Here is a 19,842-nt window from a genome sequence, read left to right as displayed (position 1 = left end):
GTAGGACAGAGTACCATTTATATAGTGTTTAAAAGCAATATTATTTAGGTGTGCATATATGCCATAAAAGTAAAAAACCATGAAAAGAAAAGATACACATCAGTTTAGAATGTTGATAATGCCCTTGGGCAAGAAGAAAGGACAATAAGATTGGAAAATGGTACTTTCTATCTGTAATGTGTTTTTCTTAATAAATAATCCAAATCAATATGACCCAAAATTAACTTTTATTAATTCTAGGTATTAGGTACAATGTGTGTTCATTAGTTTGCTCTCTGTACTTTTCTATTTGAAGCATTTCGAAATTGTAAAAAATAAGTAAATTATAGTACAGAGTATAACATTGGAAGCAATAAAATATGGGTTGCATAAAGTAATGATCCAGCAATATCGGGAGAAATAAAAGATGTCAGGGTAATTCTTCCTAGAGGAGAGGACGTCGGAGTTAGATTTTGAAAGATGAATGGGAGTTTATCCCAAAATCAGTATGTGTACTTAAACATAGAAGCATGCAAAATGTATTAGGGGAACTATAACCAAGTCAGTGTTACTAAAGCATATATTCTAGGGATGGTTGGAGAAGATGGGTAATTAAGTAGTTAAGACTGGACGTATTTAGAAGGTTATATCATGAAGAGTTTTGCAACCCACATAAGGAGCATAGGTTCTATTCTGAGGTAGCGGGGAGGTGTAGAAGAGGGTTTTAAGCAGTGCGGTGACTTGAATTGACACTTGGATTTTAATGAAAGATCACTTTTGCTAGAATGTGGAAGATAGTGATTGCTGTGTAGGATTAAACCAAGCAGTCTGTTTAATTCATTCAACAGTGTTTTTTTAGAATAAAGAAAAATTGGTAGCAACCAACATGTTTATAAGTAGAAATGGTTAATTTAATTATGCCTTATCTATAAAATAAAATACCACTGAAACTGACATAGAGTATATCAGTGATTCATTCTTTCTCAACATATTGTAAAATTTTCATCATATGTAAAAGTTGGAAGAACTTTTCATTTATCACCCATATACCCAGCACCTAGATTCTGCCACTAGCATTTTATAATTTTGCTTTATCACTTATCTGTTCTTCTATCCATTATGTGCTTTAAGGAGGAAATGCGCAATTTAAGAAAGATTTTGGAAAGTTTTTTCAAAATTTGTTATTTGCATAGAATTATTAACATTGGCTGCCTTTGGCTTATAGGTGATTTTTGTTTCCCACTTTATTCTTCATTGTACTGTTTGAATATTTTACACTGAGTATGTGATATTAAATAATATTAAGTGATATTAAATAAAAACTACACTTAAAACTGCATTAAAGCTCTTTCCTTTAGCATAAAAAAGAATCAATTTTTGCTAAGTAGATATAGTTCGATTTGCATTGAAGTGAACTTTTTTTTCTTTTTCACAGATAATGATGAATAATCATCAGAACATTCTTTAATTCTCAACTGTATGAAAGCATTTTATTTGGCTCATCAGAAAAACAAGCTGCAGTGGGAAGTGTAACAATTTTCCACAAATATCAGATTTATGATGGGCATGCTGATTGCATGAAAAAGATGGAGAAACATGCCATTTTTCAATTAAGATTCTAGTATTTTATCTATTTTATTTTGTTCATTGAGTTCTATAATAAGCTCCTAGAGAATATATACTTTATTAACTTATCCAACCAAAGCATAAGAGACATTGATCCAGAACTGGACTTAATGGTTCTAAAAAAGATTTACCAATGCGGTAAGGTAACTTTTACTTTGAGCAAATGTCTTTAAGTTGAGAGAATTACTTACATTATGAAACACTTGCCTATGGTTTTTCATTTAAGTATTTAAGCATGACCTTTTTTTCTGTCTACATGTTTTTGTAGTCAGCAGTTTGGTATTAAATAACCTTGCCAAGGGCTCTATTTAAATCTTTACATTTTGAAGATGGAATTTTTAGCCTTAAAGTTTATATTCTCCGTCCTTTTTCAACCAGTGTGTCTCCTAAACTAGCTCAGTGGAACCGGCTGTAGAAGTCAGTCTTAGAAATCATTGAAAAATTTGATTGTGGAAAAATAGCAAAATTATATTTCCTGGTATTTAAAAAGTTTGTTAATTGTTTTTAAGGACCAAAATCAGGAATATTATATTGAAAAATTAGTTTATGAATTTTAACATTGACATAGCATATATCATAAAGTTGCCCTTTTTGTTTTTAACTTTCTCTCATGTATATGCTTCCAAGGCAATACAAAAATGGAATTGTTTTTATTTTGACACTGTGACAGTTTGGGTAACTAGCATTCCAAAGGGGGGAAATGTTTGCCTCTTTTATTTCCATTATGGTCATTAAAATGATGGTCACACAGCTTTAGTTGCAATATACCAGGTATTACATGGTTTCATTAGAGATATCTAAAGTCCAGATGCTTTTAGTAATAAAAGCATAATTTTTGAAACCCAGAGTACATAGCAGCCTGATTGGCATACTCTGTAATTTGAACAGTAAAATCTTATCTTGCAGCACTCTCAGTACCATGCTAAATTTATTATGTATATTATTTCTAACATCCAAAACTAAATACTTGATTTTTATATGTTTATTTTATGATATTACTATTAAATTTTTATTCTCTACCTGAAGTACACTATCAGTTGTCTTTTACTTATTTGCACTATTCTTAATATAGAATGCTTTTACAGTGAGCTGAGAATACTTTTGTTTGTTTTATCTGATGGTTTCCTTTTTTTTTTTTTTTTCAAGGAAGAATTTGATTTCTGCACTTTAATTCTCTACAATCCTGAAAAATGAGAATGATCTTTTGGGGAGTTATTTTCTAATTCTAACCTATTACAACTATTAGAAAAGCAGCTAAGGATATAACACAGTAGAAAAGTTGTTTAACCATATTTCAAAAGATGTCATTTATATATACAAGAATAGGGATGACAGATAGGATTTGTGCCATCTCCAGTCAATTGGTAATGAGTGGCTCTGGATTGTTATGGGAAGATTGTGTCATTGGAAAGAGAGCTATTGTTGTTTAATAAGGTCTATTAAAGGTGTTTGAAGTGAAGTGTGGAGGCATCTATAGATTGATAAATTAGAGCTAGAAAGGGCTATGAGGATGATTTAATATTACCTTCATTTAACAGGCAAAGACATTTGAATTGTAACATGAATGAAGTCGCTTGCATAAAAGGCCAGAGTCAGACTAATTCCAGGTCTAACATTGTGCTTTTAGCACACTGGTTTTTTAATTTATTTCACCTGGAGAGTGAAAAAGAATAAATTCAGTAGGAAAAAGTATACTTAGTATTAATACATTAAGAATTCGGCAGAGATTTCCTGTTCCTAGGAATAACACACTATTGTAATGAGCCTTCCTGTTGAAATAATTTTAATGCTAAATAAAGGGTTTTTTCCTCATAAATTAAAAAATACTCTACCTTTGATCACTTCATTGATGATAGATCTTTAAAGATCACGTGTGTCTGTGTGTATGTGTGTATCTTTAATATACATCTGAAAATACAGAAGGTGTCAGAAGATGAGTTGCAAGGCCAAAGCTTAGGAGAAAGTCTCAACCCAGGGGCTAGTGCATATTGGAGAGAAAAAGGTAGTTTTGACCTGAAAGTATCCAACACCTTTCACTTTGATATAGTGTCTCATGGAGCAAAGGAGATAAAAGATGAGGCCAAGTGCCCATCCAAGTTGGAGAATCCTGTAGGAAACCCTACATTAAGGTGGGACTCCAGAGTTTACATCTTCACAATAAGGGAGAACTAGAACTAAACCCAACCCCAAGTTCAGGGACTGTAGGAAAATGACCAAAAAATGTCTTAAGAAGTCATGACCACAAACCAGTCTTTAAGTGGTTTTGTACTGTATCTTGAGCACCAAAATCTGAGTGGGCCAGGTACCTTTACACTCAAACATAATTTGAAATGGTTCCCAACTGGTAGTGCCCCCGTGAACCAGTCAGAAGCCATTCCAATGCCTCTCTGAAGGAAGACGTTTATTTTATATCTTGAAAAGCACCAAAAGTAATTTTGAAGACAATGGTGGACACAGAGAAAAAAGTACACAATTGATCAATCAAGGCAATGCAAGTGGGAGATAGGGACAGGATCCTCACAGACTTTAGATTTGAAGTTATCAGAGATGTGTTTTAAAATAACTATATTTACTGAGTTTGAAAAACAATCAACAAACTTGAAAATATCTGCAGGGAAAGAAAAACTAAAAAGTTTTATACAGATTTGAAGAATAACATAAGTTTTTAAAACTCAGTGGACATTCTTGGCAGTAAACCATGCATGGCAGAAAAGAGAAAGAAATGGAGGAAATTATCCATGATTCAGCACAGAGAGAAAAAAACGTGGAAAATACAGAAGATACGAGACCAATTCAGTAAGAATGTCTAGTATATATTTGATTGGAGTCCTAGAGAAAAAGGAAGAAGGGGATAAAGTTAATTGGAGAGTGAAAGGCTAAGAATTTGTCTGGAAGACACCAATCCACAGATTGAAGAAGCCCAGTGAATGTCAAGCAGGATGAAGTAAAAGAAATTCTTTCAGTGCTTCAGAGTGAAACTGGAAATCAAAGACAGAGAAAATCTTAAAAGAAGTTGAAGTTAAAAAGCATACTACTTTCAAAGGAATGTGGAAGACTTAAGTGGCTTTTCAACAGTAGTAATAGAACAGTGGGATGGTATCTTCAGTGGGACAAAGAAAATAATCATCATTTAGAATTATATATGTAGCAAAAATATGTTTCATGAATCAATAAAAATGAATTCTGACTCCCACAACTGGCCATGATGTAAAAGAGAGATTTCCAACTTTTAACAACTCAAGCACTGGACAAAATACATGAACAGTGCTTTTCAGAGAGTGGGCAACAGACAACAAAGGTCAGTGATCCAAGAAAGAAGGGAAACAAATGTGATAAGCCCTGTAATTGCCCAAATTTATTGTGTAGAAATAATATGGGAGCCAGGGAGCCCATAAAAAATCCAGGATTCTAAGTTGAGAAGATAGAATAATTTAGAGAGGTGAAAGCAGAGGTAAAAATCTGAAGAGCCCTATATCAAATGATGAAATTTAATTTTAGTTTGAAATTTTCCCACAAAGCTTTGAGCTTAGGTGGCTTCACTGATGAATTCTATCTAACATTTCTGAAAGAAATAATACTAGTTCTACACAAGTTGTTCCAAAATATAGGAGAGGAGGGAACAGTTTCCTGCTTAGTCTAAGAGCAAAAACAAGGAAAGAGTTATAAGAAAACTACATACTCATAAACCTTGTGAACACTGATGAAAAAATTATTAAAATTTTCCCAAGTCAAACCAAACAATATCCAAAAAGGACAATGCATCATAACCAAATGGAGTATATGCCAGAAATGCTAATTTAGTTTAACATTTACAACTCAGTCAATGTTACTCATCTTATTTTCAGACTAGAGATCATTTTTTTGACATTTGAGAAAATTCAACATCCATTTCTCATAAAAGTTTTCAGCAAACTAGAAATAAAGGGACAGCCTCAGTCTGATAAAGGTCATCTTAAACAAACAAAACAGCTAACATACTTGTGAAAACAAAGTTTTCTCCCCAAGGGAAAAAGAGCAAGTATTTCTGCTCACATCACTTATATTCTATTTTGTGCTGGAGGTTCTAGCCATTGCAGTAATGCAGTAAAAACAAATGTCTACAGATTGAAAAGAAAGCAGTAAAAACTGCCTTTATTCACAAATGATGTGATTGTCTCTAAAATCTTAAGAAAGCTACACAAATGCTACAAGAACTAAAATTTAAGCAAGATTGCAAGATACAAAGGTCAATATTAAACATCAATTCTATATACTAACAAGGAACAATGAGAAATGGAAAAATTTAAGATACCATTTATAGTAGCATTAAAATTATGAAATACTTAGGGATAATTTTAACTAAAAAGATATGCAGGGACGCCTGGGTGGCTCAGTTGGTTAAGTGTCTGCCTTCAGCTCAGGTCATGATCCCAGGATCCTGGGATCAAGTCCTATGTTGGGCTCTCTGCTCAGTGGAGAGACTGCTTCTCCCTCTCCCTTTGCCTGCTGCTCCCCCTGCTTGTGCTTTCTCTCTTCCAAATAAATAAATAAAATCTTAAAACACACACACACACACACACACAAATGTGCAAGATCTGTGCACTTAAACTACAAAACATTGCTGAGAAAAAAGACCTAAGTGGGCAAATATATCATGTTCATGGATCAAAAATGCAATATTGTTAAGTAGAGGAAAACATAGGAGAAACCTTAGTTACCTTGGGTTTGGCAAAAGTTCCTTAAATAGAGTTAAAATATTAACTGTAAAAGAAAAAATAAATTTGATTTCATTAAAATTATAAAATTTACTTTCAAAGGATGTTGTTAAGAAAACGAAAAGGCTAGCCATAAACTGAGAGATGTTTGCCAAACATATCTGTTGAAAATATGTTATCTATAATATATAAACCCATATAACTCAACAATAAGACAGTCTGGTTTAACAGTGGGCAAAATGTTTACACACACAAGATAAATAGACAACAAGCTCATGAAGAGAGGTTTCCATTATTCATTAGGGAAGTACAAATGAAAACCACAATGAGATACCACTGTACACTCTAAAATGACTAAAGAATGTTGAGAATGTAGTGCAGCAATATATAAAATATCACTTTGGAAAAACCAAGTATGTGAATGCTCATACCAAATGTATTCATAATAGCCAATAACTTAAAAAAAAGCTAGGTATCAATCAACAACAGATAAATGGATAAACTGACATATCTACAAAATGGAATACTACTGAGCATAAATACGAGCTATGAACACAACATTTTTGAGTCACAACAATAGGCTGTTGAAAGAATAAAAACACATACTGTATGATTCCACTCACTTGAAACTAGAAAAGACTTATCTAAGGAAAGCAGACCAATGGTTGCCGATGACTAAATAGGGGATGGAATAACCGAGGAGGGACAAAATAGAACTTTTTTGGGTAGTGGGTGTGTTCTATATTTTTGTGAATTTGGTTACACAAATGTTTACATTTGTCAAAATTTATTATACACTTAGATGAGTTCATTCCCTTACATATAAATAAACCTCAACCAAGTTGATTTTCAAAAATATATATCAGGCATGCTAAGAAACTTTAAAATGCAACTTATGCTTAAAAGGCTATATGAGGTAAATAACCCCGAGTTTTTTAAATTATACAATTAGGAAACAAGGACTCTAAAGCAGTTATTATAAGTATGGAAGTTATTATAAGTGATGGAAGGAAAATACGACTGGGATTAATAAATAGACATAGAATTTTTGCAGATGAAAGTTTCCAACTTATTTTATGACTCTATATTACCCTGACACCAAAATCAGACAAACAGTGGCATAAGAAAGAGAAGTGGGAAGGAAAGGAAAGGAAGAGAGAGAAAAAGACTGAAAGGAAGAGTGAGAGGGAGAAAGGAAAAGAAAACAAAACTATAGACCAATGTCCCTCATGAACTTAGATGCAAAAATCCTTAACAAAATTTTAGCAAATCAAATCCAACCATGTGTAAAAAGTTATACACCATGACCAAGTGGGATTTATTCCAGGTATGCAAAGCCAGTTCAACAACTCAAAAATCAAGCAATATAATCTATGTCAATAGGCTAAGAAAACTACCAATTCATGATAAAACCTCTTAGCATGGTAGAAAGGAACTGCCTCATCTTGATAAACAGCATCTACAAAAATCCTACAACTAAATCATGCTTAATGGTGAGCCTTTACAGGTTCTATTTTAAGATCAGGAATGAGGTTCTCACTAATCTTATTTAACATAGTACTGAAAGTTCGAGCCACTAGAATAAGACGATAAAAAAGAAATAAAAGGCATGTATACTGGAAAGGAAGAAATGCAGAAACAAAACTCCCGTAACTAATAAGTGAGTTCAGCAAACGTGCAGTATACAAGATCAAAACCTAAAAGTTAATCTCATTACATATTAATGAATATGCAGAAACTGAAGGTAAAAACAATGCCATTTAAAATCATTTCAAAGTGAATACTTCCCAAACCATATACAGAATTGTCATCCCTGAAAATATAATGAAAATTATAAAATGTATATGATAGAAATAAAAGAAAACTTGAATAAATGGAGAATCATACTGAGTTTGTGAATTTAAAGATATAACAGTAATTATGTCAATTTTCCTTGAATTGATCTATATAGATTTAATGAGTTTTTTTGTCAAAATCTCCCTAAGGATTTTTGGAGACAGATGAGCTTATTATAAAGTTTATATGGAAAGGCACACTCCTAGAATAGCTAATATAGTCTTGACAAAGAATAAAGTGGGAGGACTAACCCTACCCAAGTTAAGGTTTACTATGTATCTACAGTAATTAAGGCAATGTAGTACTGGTGGAGAGACAGAAATAGACACACATGTAAATATCCAACTGATTTTTGACAAAGATGCAACAGCAGGAGCACCTGGGTGGCTCAGTTGATTAAACAGCTGACTCTTGATTTCAGGTGCAGGTCATGATCTCAGGGTTGTGAGATCCTGAGCCTGGATCTCAGGCTCCACCCTGAGCCTGAAGTCTGCTTGGGATTCCCTCTCTCTCCCTCCTCCTCTGCCTCTCCCCCTGCACTTGCTCTCTCTCTCTCTCTCTCTCAAAGCATTTAAAAAGAAAAAAGATGCAACAGCAATTCAATAGGGGAAAGATAGCCCTTCAACAAATGCTGGAGAAAACGGAAACCTATAGGGGAAAAAATGAAACTTAACCTAAACAATTTATTAAAAAATTTACTCAAAATGGACCATGGACTTAAATGTAAAACACGAAACTATAGAATGCTTAGAACAAAACAGAAAATCTTCAGAATTTAAGTGTAAGCAAATAGTTCTTCAACTTGACTCCAAAAGAATGACCCATAAAAGAAAATTTTAATTACTTGAAACTGATCTTGCTCTGCAAATATCATCTGAAATGAATGAAAAGACACAGACTGGGGAAAATATTTACAAACCATATATCCAACAAAGGTTTAATATCTATACTATATGGAGAACTCTAAAAACTCAAGTCGATCTAATTAGAAATAGGTGAAAGACAGGAACAGATACTTCACCAGACAGAATGTACAGATAGCACATATGCACATGAAAAGATATTTAAAATTTTTAGCCATCAAGGAAATGCAAATTAAAAACATAATGAGATATCACCATACCTAACAAAATAGTTAAAATTTAAAAAATAGAACAACAAATACTAATGAGGCTGCAGAGAAACTTAATTGCTTATAAACTGTTGATGAGAATGTAGAATGTACAGGCACTTTGGAAAACATTTTGACAGTTTCTTATAAAACTAAACATGCAACTACCATATGACCCAAATTTCTCAGGTATTTATCAAGGAAGCCTTAAAAGGCTTAAACTTAAAATTTTATAAAAACCTGTACAGAAATGTTCATAACAGTTTTATTTGTAATAGCCAAAAACTATAAACAGCCTAAATGTTCTCCAGCAGATGAGTGGTTAAACAAATATGCTTTATCTGTACCATGAAATACTACTCAGTAATAAAAAAGGATCACTGTTACAAGCAACATATGAATCTCTAGAGAATTATAATAAGTTATTTAAAAAGCCCATCCCAAAAGGTTGTTATGACTCCATTTACATAATATTTCAAAAACAAAATTTTTAGAATGAGAGAACAGATCATCAATGGTTGCCAGGGGTTAGGGAGGGGCTAAGAGGGGAGAATGAGCATGTGAGAGATCTTTATGGTGATGGAACTAATTCTCTAGACTCTGGTGATGGATACACAAACTTTCATGAAATAAAATTTATAGAACAAAATACACATGTGATGAAATTGGATAGAACTAAATGCACATACAAATGAGTACAAGCAAAACTGGGGAAATCTGAATAAGATTGGATTGGATTGGATTGTATCAATGCCAATATCCTGGTTGTGATATTGTACCATAGTTTTGCAAAATGTTAACATTTGCTGAAACTGGTTAAAGTGTACATAGGATCTGTACTATTTCTTTCAAGCGCATGTGAATCTATAGTTATCTCAATATTTCAATTAGAAAATAGCTATTGTAACTATATTATACATATTTAAAAAGATAAGTATAGACATGGAAGAAATAATAAAAGACCCAATGAAACTTACAGAAATGAAACCCACAATATGTGAGATGAAAAATACACTGAATAGGACTAATGGCAGATTAGACATTACAAAAAAAAAAAAAAAAGGATTACTGAACTGAAAGCATAACAATAGAAACTGTTTTTAGTAGTAAAAAAGAAAAAAAATAATAGACTAATAGAACAGAGCATCAGTAAGGTTTGGAACAAATTCACATGGCCTAATATATGTCTAATTGGAATCTCTGAAGAAGAAGAAGAAGAAGAAGAAGAAGAAGAAGAAGAAGAAGAAGGGCAAGAAGAAGAAGAAGAACAGAAAAGGAAGAGACAAAAAAGTATTTTAAAAAATAATGGCTGAAAGTTTCCAAATTTGATAAAAATTGTAAATACAAAGATTGAAGAAATTCAATAAAACTCATGCACAAGAAACATGAAGAATCCTACACCAAGGAATAACCCAATCAAATTTCTCAAATCTGGTGACAAAGAGAAAATCTTAAAAGCAGAGAAAAAAAAAGACATGTTTACATAAAAAGAAACAAAGATAAGGGTAACTGAGGAGTTCTTGTTGGAAATAATTTAGCGAGAAGATAGTAATATTTTTGAAGTACTGAAAGAAAAAACTCAACCAAAATTCTCTGCCTAATTTCAAAACAAAAATAAAATGAAAACATTTGAGATACACAAAAGCTAAAAGAATTCATCACCAGAAGACCCATATTACAAGAAAATTAAAGGAATTCCATTAGGAAAAAGGAAAATGATACTAGATTGAAATATTGTTCTGCACAAAATAATAAGTACCATATATGGTAAATATATGAACAGACATATATGGCACATATATATGATTTTTTCTTATTTAAATCTCTTTAAAATACACATTATTTTCCCAAAAATAATAGCAGTGTACTGTTGTGTTTGTAACACATGTAAAAGGAAAATGCATTAAAATAATAACGGGGGAGGAGCAAAGATGACAGAGTAGTTGGAGGACGCTAGGCTTGCCTCTCCCTCAAACACAGCTAGATAAATATCAAATCATTCTGAATACCCAAGAAATCAATCTGAAGACTGACAAAACAAATTGCACCACTAGATCTAGGGAGAGAAGAGGCCACACCACGGAAGGCAGGAGCTGCAGAGAGGTGGTTTGGGAAAGAAATGGATCATGAGTGCTGTGGAGAGGAGGGAGCCTTGGTCACAGAGAGAGGTGAGAGAGAGGAACACACAGGGGATCACACAAGGAAAACACTTACCCAAAGCCATTGACTGAGAAAACAAGAAGAGCTGATTTTCATGAGTTTTTGCAACCTGTGGGCCTCGAAGGCTGGAGTTTTAGAGGTCTCCGGCATAGCTGATGTGGAGCCCTGAGGGCACTGCAGTGCTCCTGTAGAGAAGGCAGGCAAGTAACCCGGGGGCAGATGGTGTGATTTGTGGATTGTCTGAGACACTTGGAGAGACTGTTCCCCCTTCTTGGAGCACATCTGAGAGAGGTGGCATTGCCTCTCTGGGACAAAGGAGCCAGTGGGTGCCATTTCCCTACCTTGCCTCCCAGCACGGGCACAGAGACATCTGCTGAGGGTGGCTAACCTGGACACTGGCTGTTTCGTGTTTTTCTCCAAATCCCACACTCCTGCATTCTGGCACAACTGCCCTTCTGGGTCAAACCTGCTTCAATACCAGCACAGTAAGACCCTCCCCCAGAAGACCAGCACAGGTCCTGGCCACACCAGGTCCCTGAAGTTTGAACTTTAAAAACCCAGCTGGCCTGGCTAGGATAGAGCTTAATGTGCACTGTGCAGTTCCAGGCAAACAAGCAACCTAGACACAGACAGTGTGAAATAGCAATCTGAAAAACCGCTAGGACACACAAGGGGAAATTATTCCTTTTTCTGGAGGGCCTCCCTGACAGCAGCAAATACAAACTCCCCTCTCCAGGGACAAAGGATCTGGTTAATGTGGTTTCCCTCCCCCCACCCCTCAGCATAATCTAACTTCAGTAAACAGTACTGCACCAACACCGGCTGCCTAAGCTGCTTACACCAAGCCCTGACTCCCTGTGCTCTGCTGGTACTGCTTTTCTCCAGCAAGTGTGCCTGAGAACCAGTGCAATCAGCCCCTCCCCCGGAAGACCAGCACAAACCCCCGCACACACCACATCTACTGACCATAGACTTCTGCAAATCTTCAGCTCTAGTGGAAATAGCATCGGGTCTCTTTTAACAAGCAGACCAGAGCACACCTAGTTAAGACTCACCACACTCTGGCCAAAGTCCAAACACCCCCCACTGCAGGCAAGGAGAAACTGTAGAGGGCTGACCTGAGGGATACAGCAGCCATAACACCACAGCAGAGTGCATGCAGCATACACCAGAGACACTTTCTGAAGCACCAGGCTTTGGACAGTGTATGACCTCTTCATAAAGCCATTGCTCTCAGGAGTAGAAAATGTAACAGGCTTTCTAAACACAGAAGAAAACAGAGACCTAGACAAAATGCCAAGACAGAGGAATTAATCCCAAAAGAAAGAACAAGAAAAGGTCATGGCTAGGATCTAATCATAACAGGTATAAGTAATATGGCTGATCCAGAATTTAAAGCAACAATATAAGAATACTAGACAAGCTTGAAAAAACCATAGAAAACATGAGGGAGTTCCTTACCACAGAGATAAAAGAGCTAAAAAACTAATCAGGCCTAAATGAAAAACACAATAACTGAGATTTGGAACCAACTGCATGTAATGACCATAAGGTGGAAGAAGCAGAGGAATGAATAAGTGATATAGAAGATAAAGTTATGGAAAATAATGAAGCTGGACAAAAAAAAGAAAGAAAAAACTTATTACAAAAGTAGACTTGGGAACTCAATGATTCCATAAAGCATAATAATATTAGTATCATAGGAGACCCAGAAGAAGAAGAGGGGAAAGGGGGCAGAGGGTTCACTCAAGGGTATTAAAGCTGAAAACATCCCTAATCTGGGGAAGGAAACAGACATCTAAATCCAGGAGGCACAGAGAAATCCCATCAAAACCAACAAAAGCAGGCCAACACCAAGAGATACTGTAGTTAAATTTGTAAAATATGAAGATAAAGAAAAAATCTTAAAAGCAGCAAGACAAAAGGAAGTCCATAACTTACTAGGGAAGATAAGTAAGATCAGCAGCAGATCTCTCCACAGAAAGTGGGCAGGCCAGAAGAGAGTAGTGTGATATAGTTAACGTGCCGAATGGGAAAAATCTTCAGCCAAGAATACTCTATCCAGCAAGGCTATCATTCAGAATCAAGGACAGATAAAGAGTATCCCAGACAAACAAAAACTGAAGGAGTTCATGACCACTAAACCAGTTCTGCAAGAAATATTAAAGGGGACTGTGTGAGTGGAAAAGAAAGACCAAAAGTGACAAAGACTAGAAAGGAACAGAGAAAATCTTCAGAAATGATAAAAGTAAGTAATACAATCACACTAAATTCATACCTATCAATAATTACTTTGAATGTAAATGGACTAAACGCTCTGATCAAAAGTCATTGACTGATTGCAGCATTTAGTCCAATCAAAAGACACAGGGTGTCAAAATGGATTTAAAAAAAACAAGACCCATCTATATGCTATCCGCAAGAGACTCATTTTAGACCTATAGACATCTGCAGATTAAAAGTGAGGGGATGGAAAAACATGTATCATGCAAATGGATGTCAAAAGAAAGCTGTAGTCTTTAAACCAAAGACTGTAACAAGAGATGAAGAAGGGCACTATATCATAAAGGGGTCTATCCAACAAGAAGAACTAAAATTGCAAATATGCCCCCAACTTGGAAGCACCCAAATATATAAATAATTAATAACGATCATAAAGGAACTCAATGATAACACAATAATAGTAGGGGGTTTTAACACCCCATTTACATCAATGGACAGATCATCTAAGCAGAAAATCAACAAGGAAACTGGCTTTGAATGACTGTACCAGGTGGATTTATCAGATACATTCAGAGCTTTTATCCTAAAGCTGCAGAATACACATTATTTTCGAATACACATGGGACATTCTCCAGGCTAGATGACACACGAGGTCACAAATCAGGCCTCAACAAATACAAAAAGATTGAGATCATACCATGCATATTTTCACCCATAACACTATGAAACTTGAAGTCAACCACAAGAAAAAAATTGGAAGGACCACAAATACATGGAAGTTAAAGAATATCCTACCAAAGAATGAACAGGTCAACCAGGAAATTAAAGAAGAAATAAAAAATACATGGAAACAAATGATACTGAAAACATGATGGTCCAAAACCTTTGGCATGCAGCAAAAGTGATCATGAGAGGGAAGTATATAGCAATACAGGCCTACCTCAAAAAAACAAGAAAAATCTCAAATACTCGACCTAATCTTACATCTAAAGGAGCCAGAAAAAGAACAAGTGAAACCTAAAGCCAGCTGAAAAAGGGAAATGATACAGATTAGAGCAGAAACAAATAACATAGAAAAAAACACACAAACAAAAAGAACAGAACAGATCAATGAAACCAAGAGCTGGTTCTTTGAAAAAAATTAATAAAATTGATAAACCCTAAGCCAGACATATCAAAAAGAAAAGAGAAAGGACCCAAATAAAATCATGAGTGACAAAGCAGAAATTACAACCAACACCACAGAAATACAAACAATTGTAAGAGAATATTATGAAAAACTATATGCCAAGAAATTGGGCAATCTAGAAGGAATGGATAAATTCCTAGAAACATATAAACTATCAAAAGTGAAACAGGAAGAAATAGAAAACTTGAACAGACTGATAACCAGCAAGGAAATCTCCCAACAAACAAGTTCTGGGCCAGATGGCTTCACAGGGAAATTCTACCAAACATGTAAAGAAGAATTAATGCCTATTTCTGAAGCTGTTACAAAGAAATAGAAATGGAAGGAAAGCTTCCAACCTCATTCTACAAGGCTAGCATTACCCTGATTCCAAAACTAGACAAAGACTCCACTGAAAAAGAGAACTACAGGACATCCTGATGAACATGGATACAAAAATTCTCAATGAAATATTAACAAATTGAACCTAACGGTACCTTAAAAGAATCACTCATCACGATCAAGTGGGATTTATTCCTGGTTTGCAAGGGTGGTTTAATGTTTGCAAATCAATCAATGTGATACACCACATTAATAAAAGAAAGGATAAGAACCATATGATCTTCTCAATAAATGCAGAAAAAGCATTTGATAATGTACAGCATCCATTCTTGATAAAAACCCTCAATAAATTGGGGATACAGGGAACATACCTCAACATCATGAAGGCTACTTTTGAAAAATCCACAGCTAATATCATCTTCAACGGGGAAAAACTGAAAGGTTTCCCTTTATAGTCAGGACAAGACTGAGATGTCCACTTTCACCAGTGTTACATAACATAGTTCTGGAAGTCCTAGCTTCAGCAGAAAACAAAAAGAAATAAAAGGCATCTACGTCAGCAAGAAAGAAGTCAAATTTTCATTATTTGCAGATGACATGATACTCTATGCAGAAAACCTGAAAGACTCCACCAAAAAATTGCTAGAACTGATACACAAAGTCAGTAAAGTCACAGGATACAAAATCAATGTACAGAAATCTCTTGCATTTCTATATGCCAATAATGAAGCAGCAGAAAGAGAAATAAAAAAAATCAATCCCATTTACAATTGCACCAAAAAACATAAAATACCTAGGAATAAACCTAACAAAAGAGGTAAAGGATCTGTATTCTGAAAACTATAGAACACTCATGAAAAAAATTGAGAAAGACTACAAAGAAATGGAAAAACATTCCATGCTCATAGATTGGAAGAACAAATACTGTTAAAATAGCTATGCTACCCAAAGCTATCTACACATTCAATGCAATCTCTATCAAAATACCATCAACTTTTTTCACAGAGCTGGAACAAACAATCCTAAAATTTGCATGGAACCAAAAAAGACCTCGAATAGCCAAAGCAATCTTGAAAAAGAAACCAAAAGCTGGAGGCATCACAATTCCAGACTTCAAGCTGTATTACAAAGCTGTAATCCTTAAGACAGTATGGTACTGGCACAAAACAGACACATAGATCAATGGAACCGAATAGAGAACCCAGAAATTGACCCACAACTCTATGGTCAACTAATCTTTGACAAAGCAGAAAAGAATATCCAGTGGAAAAAAGACAGTCTCTTCAACAAATGGTGTTGGGGAAACTGGACAGCCACATGCGGAAGAATGAAACCGGACCACTTTCTTACACCATACACAAAAATAGATTCAAAATGGATGAAAGACCTAAATGTGAGACAGGAAACCATCAAAATCCTAGAGAAGAACACAGGCAGCAACCTCTTTGTCATCAGCCAGAGCAACTTCTTACTAGACATGTCACAGGAGGAAAGGGAAACAAAAGCAAAAATGAACTATTGGGGCTTCATCAAGATAAAAAGCTTCTGCACAGTGAAGGAAACAATCAACAAAACTAAAAGACAGCGTACGGAATGGGAGAAAACATTTGCAAATGACATATCTGATAAAGAGTTAGTATCCAAAATCTGGAAAAAACTTATACAACTCAACACCCCAAAGACAACAATCCAGTTAAAAAATGGGTAGAAAACATAAATAGACACTTTTCCAAAGAAGACATACAGATGGCTAACAGACTCATGAAAAGTTGTTCAACATCACTCATCATCAGGGAAATACAAATCAAAACCACAATGAGATATCACCTTACATGGGTCAGAATGGCTAAAATTGACAAGTCAGGAAACAACAGATGTTAGCCAGGATGCAGAGAAAGAGGAACCCTCATACACTATTGGTGGGAATGCAAACTGATGCAGCCACTCTGGAAAGTTGTATGGAGTTTCCTCAGAAAGGTAAAAACAGAACTAGCTTATGATCTGCTGAGCAATTGCACTACTGGGTATTTACCAGGATAAAAAAAATACTGATTCGAAGGCACACATGCACCCCAATGTTTATAGCACCATTATCAACAAAAACCAAATTATGGAAACAGCCCAAGTGTCTACTGACAGATGAATGGATAAAGAAGAAGTGGTATATATACACAATGTAATATTATTCAGCCATCAGAAAGAATGAAATCCTGCCATTTGCAACTACGTGGTTGGAGCTAGAGAATATTGTGCTAAATGAAGTAAGTCGGTCAGAGAAAGACAAATACTAAATGATTTCACTAGATGATTTTAAAAATGTAACAGATGAATATAGGGAGAAAAAAATACCATAAACAAACCATAAACAGATTCTTAACTTTAGAGGACAAACTGAGGGTGGCTGGAAGGTATTATTAATTAAATCAAGTAATTTAATTAGGTGGGGGGGATGGGTTAAATGTGTGATGAGCACTAAAGAGGGCAGTTGTGATGAGTACTGGGTGTTGTATGTAAGTGGTGAATCACTCAATTCTACACCCGAAACTAATACTACACTGTATGTTAACTAACTGGAATTTAAATAAAAACTTGAAACAAACAAACAACAAATAACAACACAAAGTTTTGGAAGGGAGAAATAAAAGTAAACTATTATAAGAGTCTTATATGTGAAGTGGGAGAATATCACTTGAAGTAAACCATGATAAAGTAAAGGTGTACAAGATAAATTCTAAAGAAACCACTAAAATAGCAAAAGTAATTTCTAGCTGATCAGCCACCAAATGGAATTGCAAAATCACTTAATCTACAAGAAGCTAAAAAAATTTTTAAAAAAGGAATAAAGAGACCAAAGAACACATAGAACAGATAGAAATCAATAAAAAAGATGCTATGTATTTTTAACATTTATTTATTTATTTTAGAGAGGGGTAGGGGAGGGGCAGAGAGTAAGAGAAAGAGAGAATCTGAAGCAGACTCTGTGCTGAGTTCAGAGCCTAATGCAGGGCTCGATCCCAGGACCCTGAGATCATGACCCAAGCTCAAACCAAGAGTTGGCCACTTAACTGACTGAGCCACCCAGGCACCCCACAAGATGACATTTTTAAATCTAACCACAGTAATAATAAACTAAATGTAAATTACCTAAATATCCCATTTAGAAGCAGAGATTGCCATATTGGGTAAAAAGGTAATAACTATATGCTGCTTATAAGAAATCTCTTCGTATGTAAAGACACAAAACTAAAAAGAAATATCAAATGATTGAATAATCACATAAAAAAAGCATTTGAGAAAATATATCACCAACTCCTAATAAAAACTAAGCAACTAGAAATACAAGGGAATTTTCTCAACTTGATAAAGGACATCTGTGAAAAGCCCTACAGCTAATATCATACTTGATAAAAATTTTCATGTTTCTTCCCATTTCACATTGTACTGGAGGTTCTACTTAGTACAATTAGGCAAGGAAAGAAAGGAGAAGTCATCCCAATTGGAAGGAAGAAGTAAAACTGTCTTTATTTCAGACAACGTGATTATATATGTAAAAACATGATAGAATCTACATGATAGTTCCTAGATTTAAAAAATGAATTTAGAAAGTTTGCAGGATCAAAGGTAATATACAAAAATCAACTCTATTCCTATATTATAGGAACAATCAGAAATTAAATTTTTTAAACTTCCATTTAAATTGTATACATTATTTGAAATAGGGATACACCTGACAAAATATGTGAAACAACTATATACACTGAAAAGTACAAAATGTTGCAGAGAGAAATTTTAAAAGACCTATATAACTAGATAAACTGTGAATGCAGACTATTCTCATTCCTACTCAACACTGTACTGGGGGTCTTAGTGCATGCAGTAATGTAGGAAATTATAAGTTTTGAAAAGAAATAAAGTCAATATTATTCACATATAAAACCATTATATGCACAGAAAACCCAAAACATCTCAAATATGTTTTTAGAATTAATAAATTATATATATAAAGTTTTCATTCAAATTACAGTTATTTAACATACAGTGTAATATCAGTTTCAGGTATACAATATAGTGATTCAACACTTCTATACAACACCTGAGGCTCATCACAAGTGCATAAATTATATTTTTCTAAATAGGCAAGAAACATTTAGAAAATGAATGGCCCCATTTATAATAGCATCAAAAATATCAAGCAACAAAATACACTCAAACCTCCAAAGGGAAAATTGTAAAACATTATTGAGTCATTAAAGAAAGCATAAATTAATAGATACCATATTCATGAATTAGAAGGTTCAACATTATAAAAATGTCAGTTCCTACCAAGTGGGAACAATCACAATCTAAAGCTTAAGTTCATTCTTAAATTCATATGAAAATAGGAAAGTCCAGATATAGCAAAGACACTTTTGGAAATAAAAGGGTAGATGGGCTTGCTGTATCATATATCAAGAATTATTATAGAACTATAGTGATAAAGATATGAGGTAATAGTGCAGAGGAAAATGAGTAGACCAATGGAACAGAGCAGAGAGCCCAGACACAGATTCATCCATAGATGGATACTTGATATGTCTAAGAAGTAGCACTTCTGGACTGTGTAAAAGTACAGTCTCTTAAATGGTGCTGGAACAATGGAGTACCTATAAAGACAAAAGAAAGAAAAGAAAGAGCAAAAGTGAGAGGGAAGGAAGGAAACACAC

At 34.5% G+C, this 19,842-nt stretch overlaps 1 protein-coding gene across 12 annotated transcripts in view; it reads left to right on the top strand.

The window, feature by feature from the left end:
• NEK1 (NIMA related kinase 1) overlaps nt 1-19,842 on the top strand; it is a 251,489-nt gene that overhangs the window by 219,214 nt on the left and 12,433 nt on the right. For 3 of the 12 annotated variants that reach the window (XM_048212197.2, XM_048212196.2, XM_048212190.2), the window contains one exon: nt 1,415-3,429. The exons of 8 other annotated variants lie outside the window; for them this stretch is intronic. In XM_048212197.2, coding sequence (XP_048068154.2) covers nt 1,415-1,428 — 14 coding nt within the window. In that variant the 3' untranslated portion in view covers nt 1,429-3,429. Of the gene's footprint in view, nt 1-1,414; nt 3,430-19,842 lie in introns of those variants that run through there. One more of the 12 variants, XM_048212191.2, reaches the window with a different exon arrangement.

Source organism: Ursus arctos, unplaced genomic scaffold (assembly GCF_023065955.2).
Source record: "Ursus arctos isolate Adak ecotype North America unplaced genomic scaffold, UrsArc2.0 scaffold_11, whole genome shotgun sequence".
NCBI lineage: Eukaryota > Metazoa > Chordata > Mammalia > Carnivora > Ursidae > Ursus > Ursus arctos.
The sequence above is the reverse complement of the archived record's forward strand: the minus strand, read 5'-3'. Positions and strand labels throughout refer to the sequence as shown.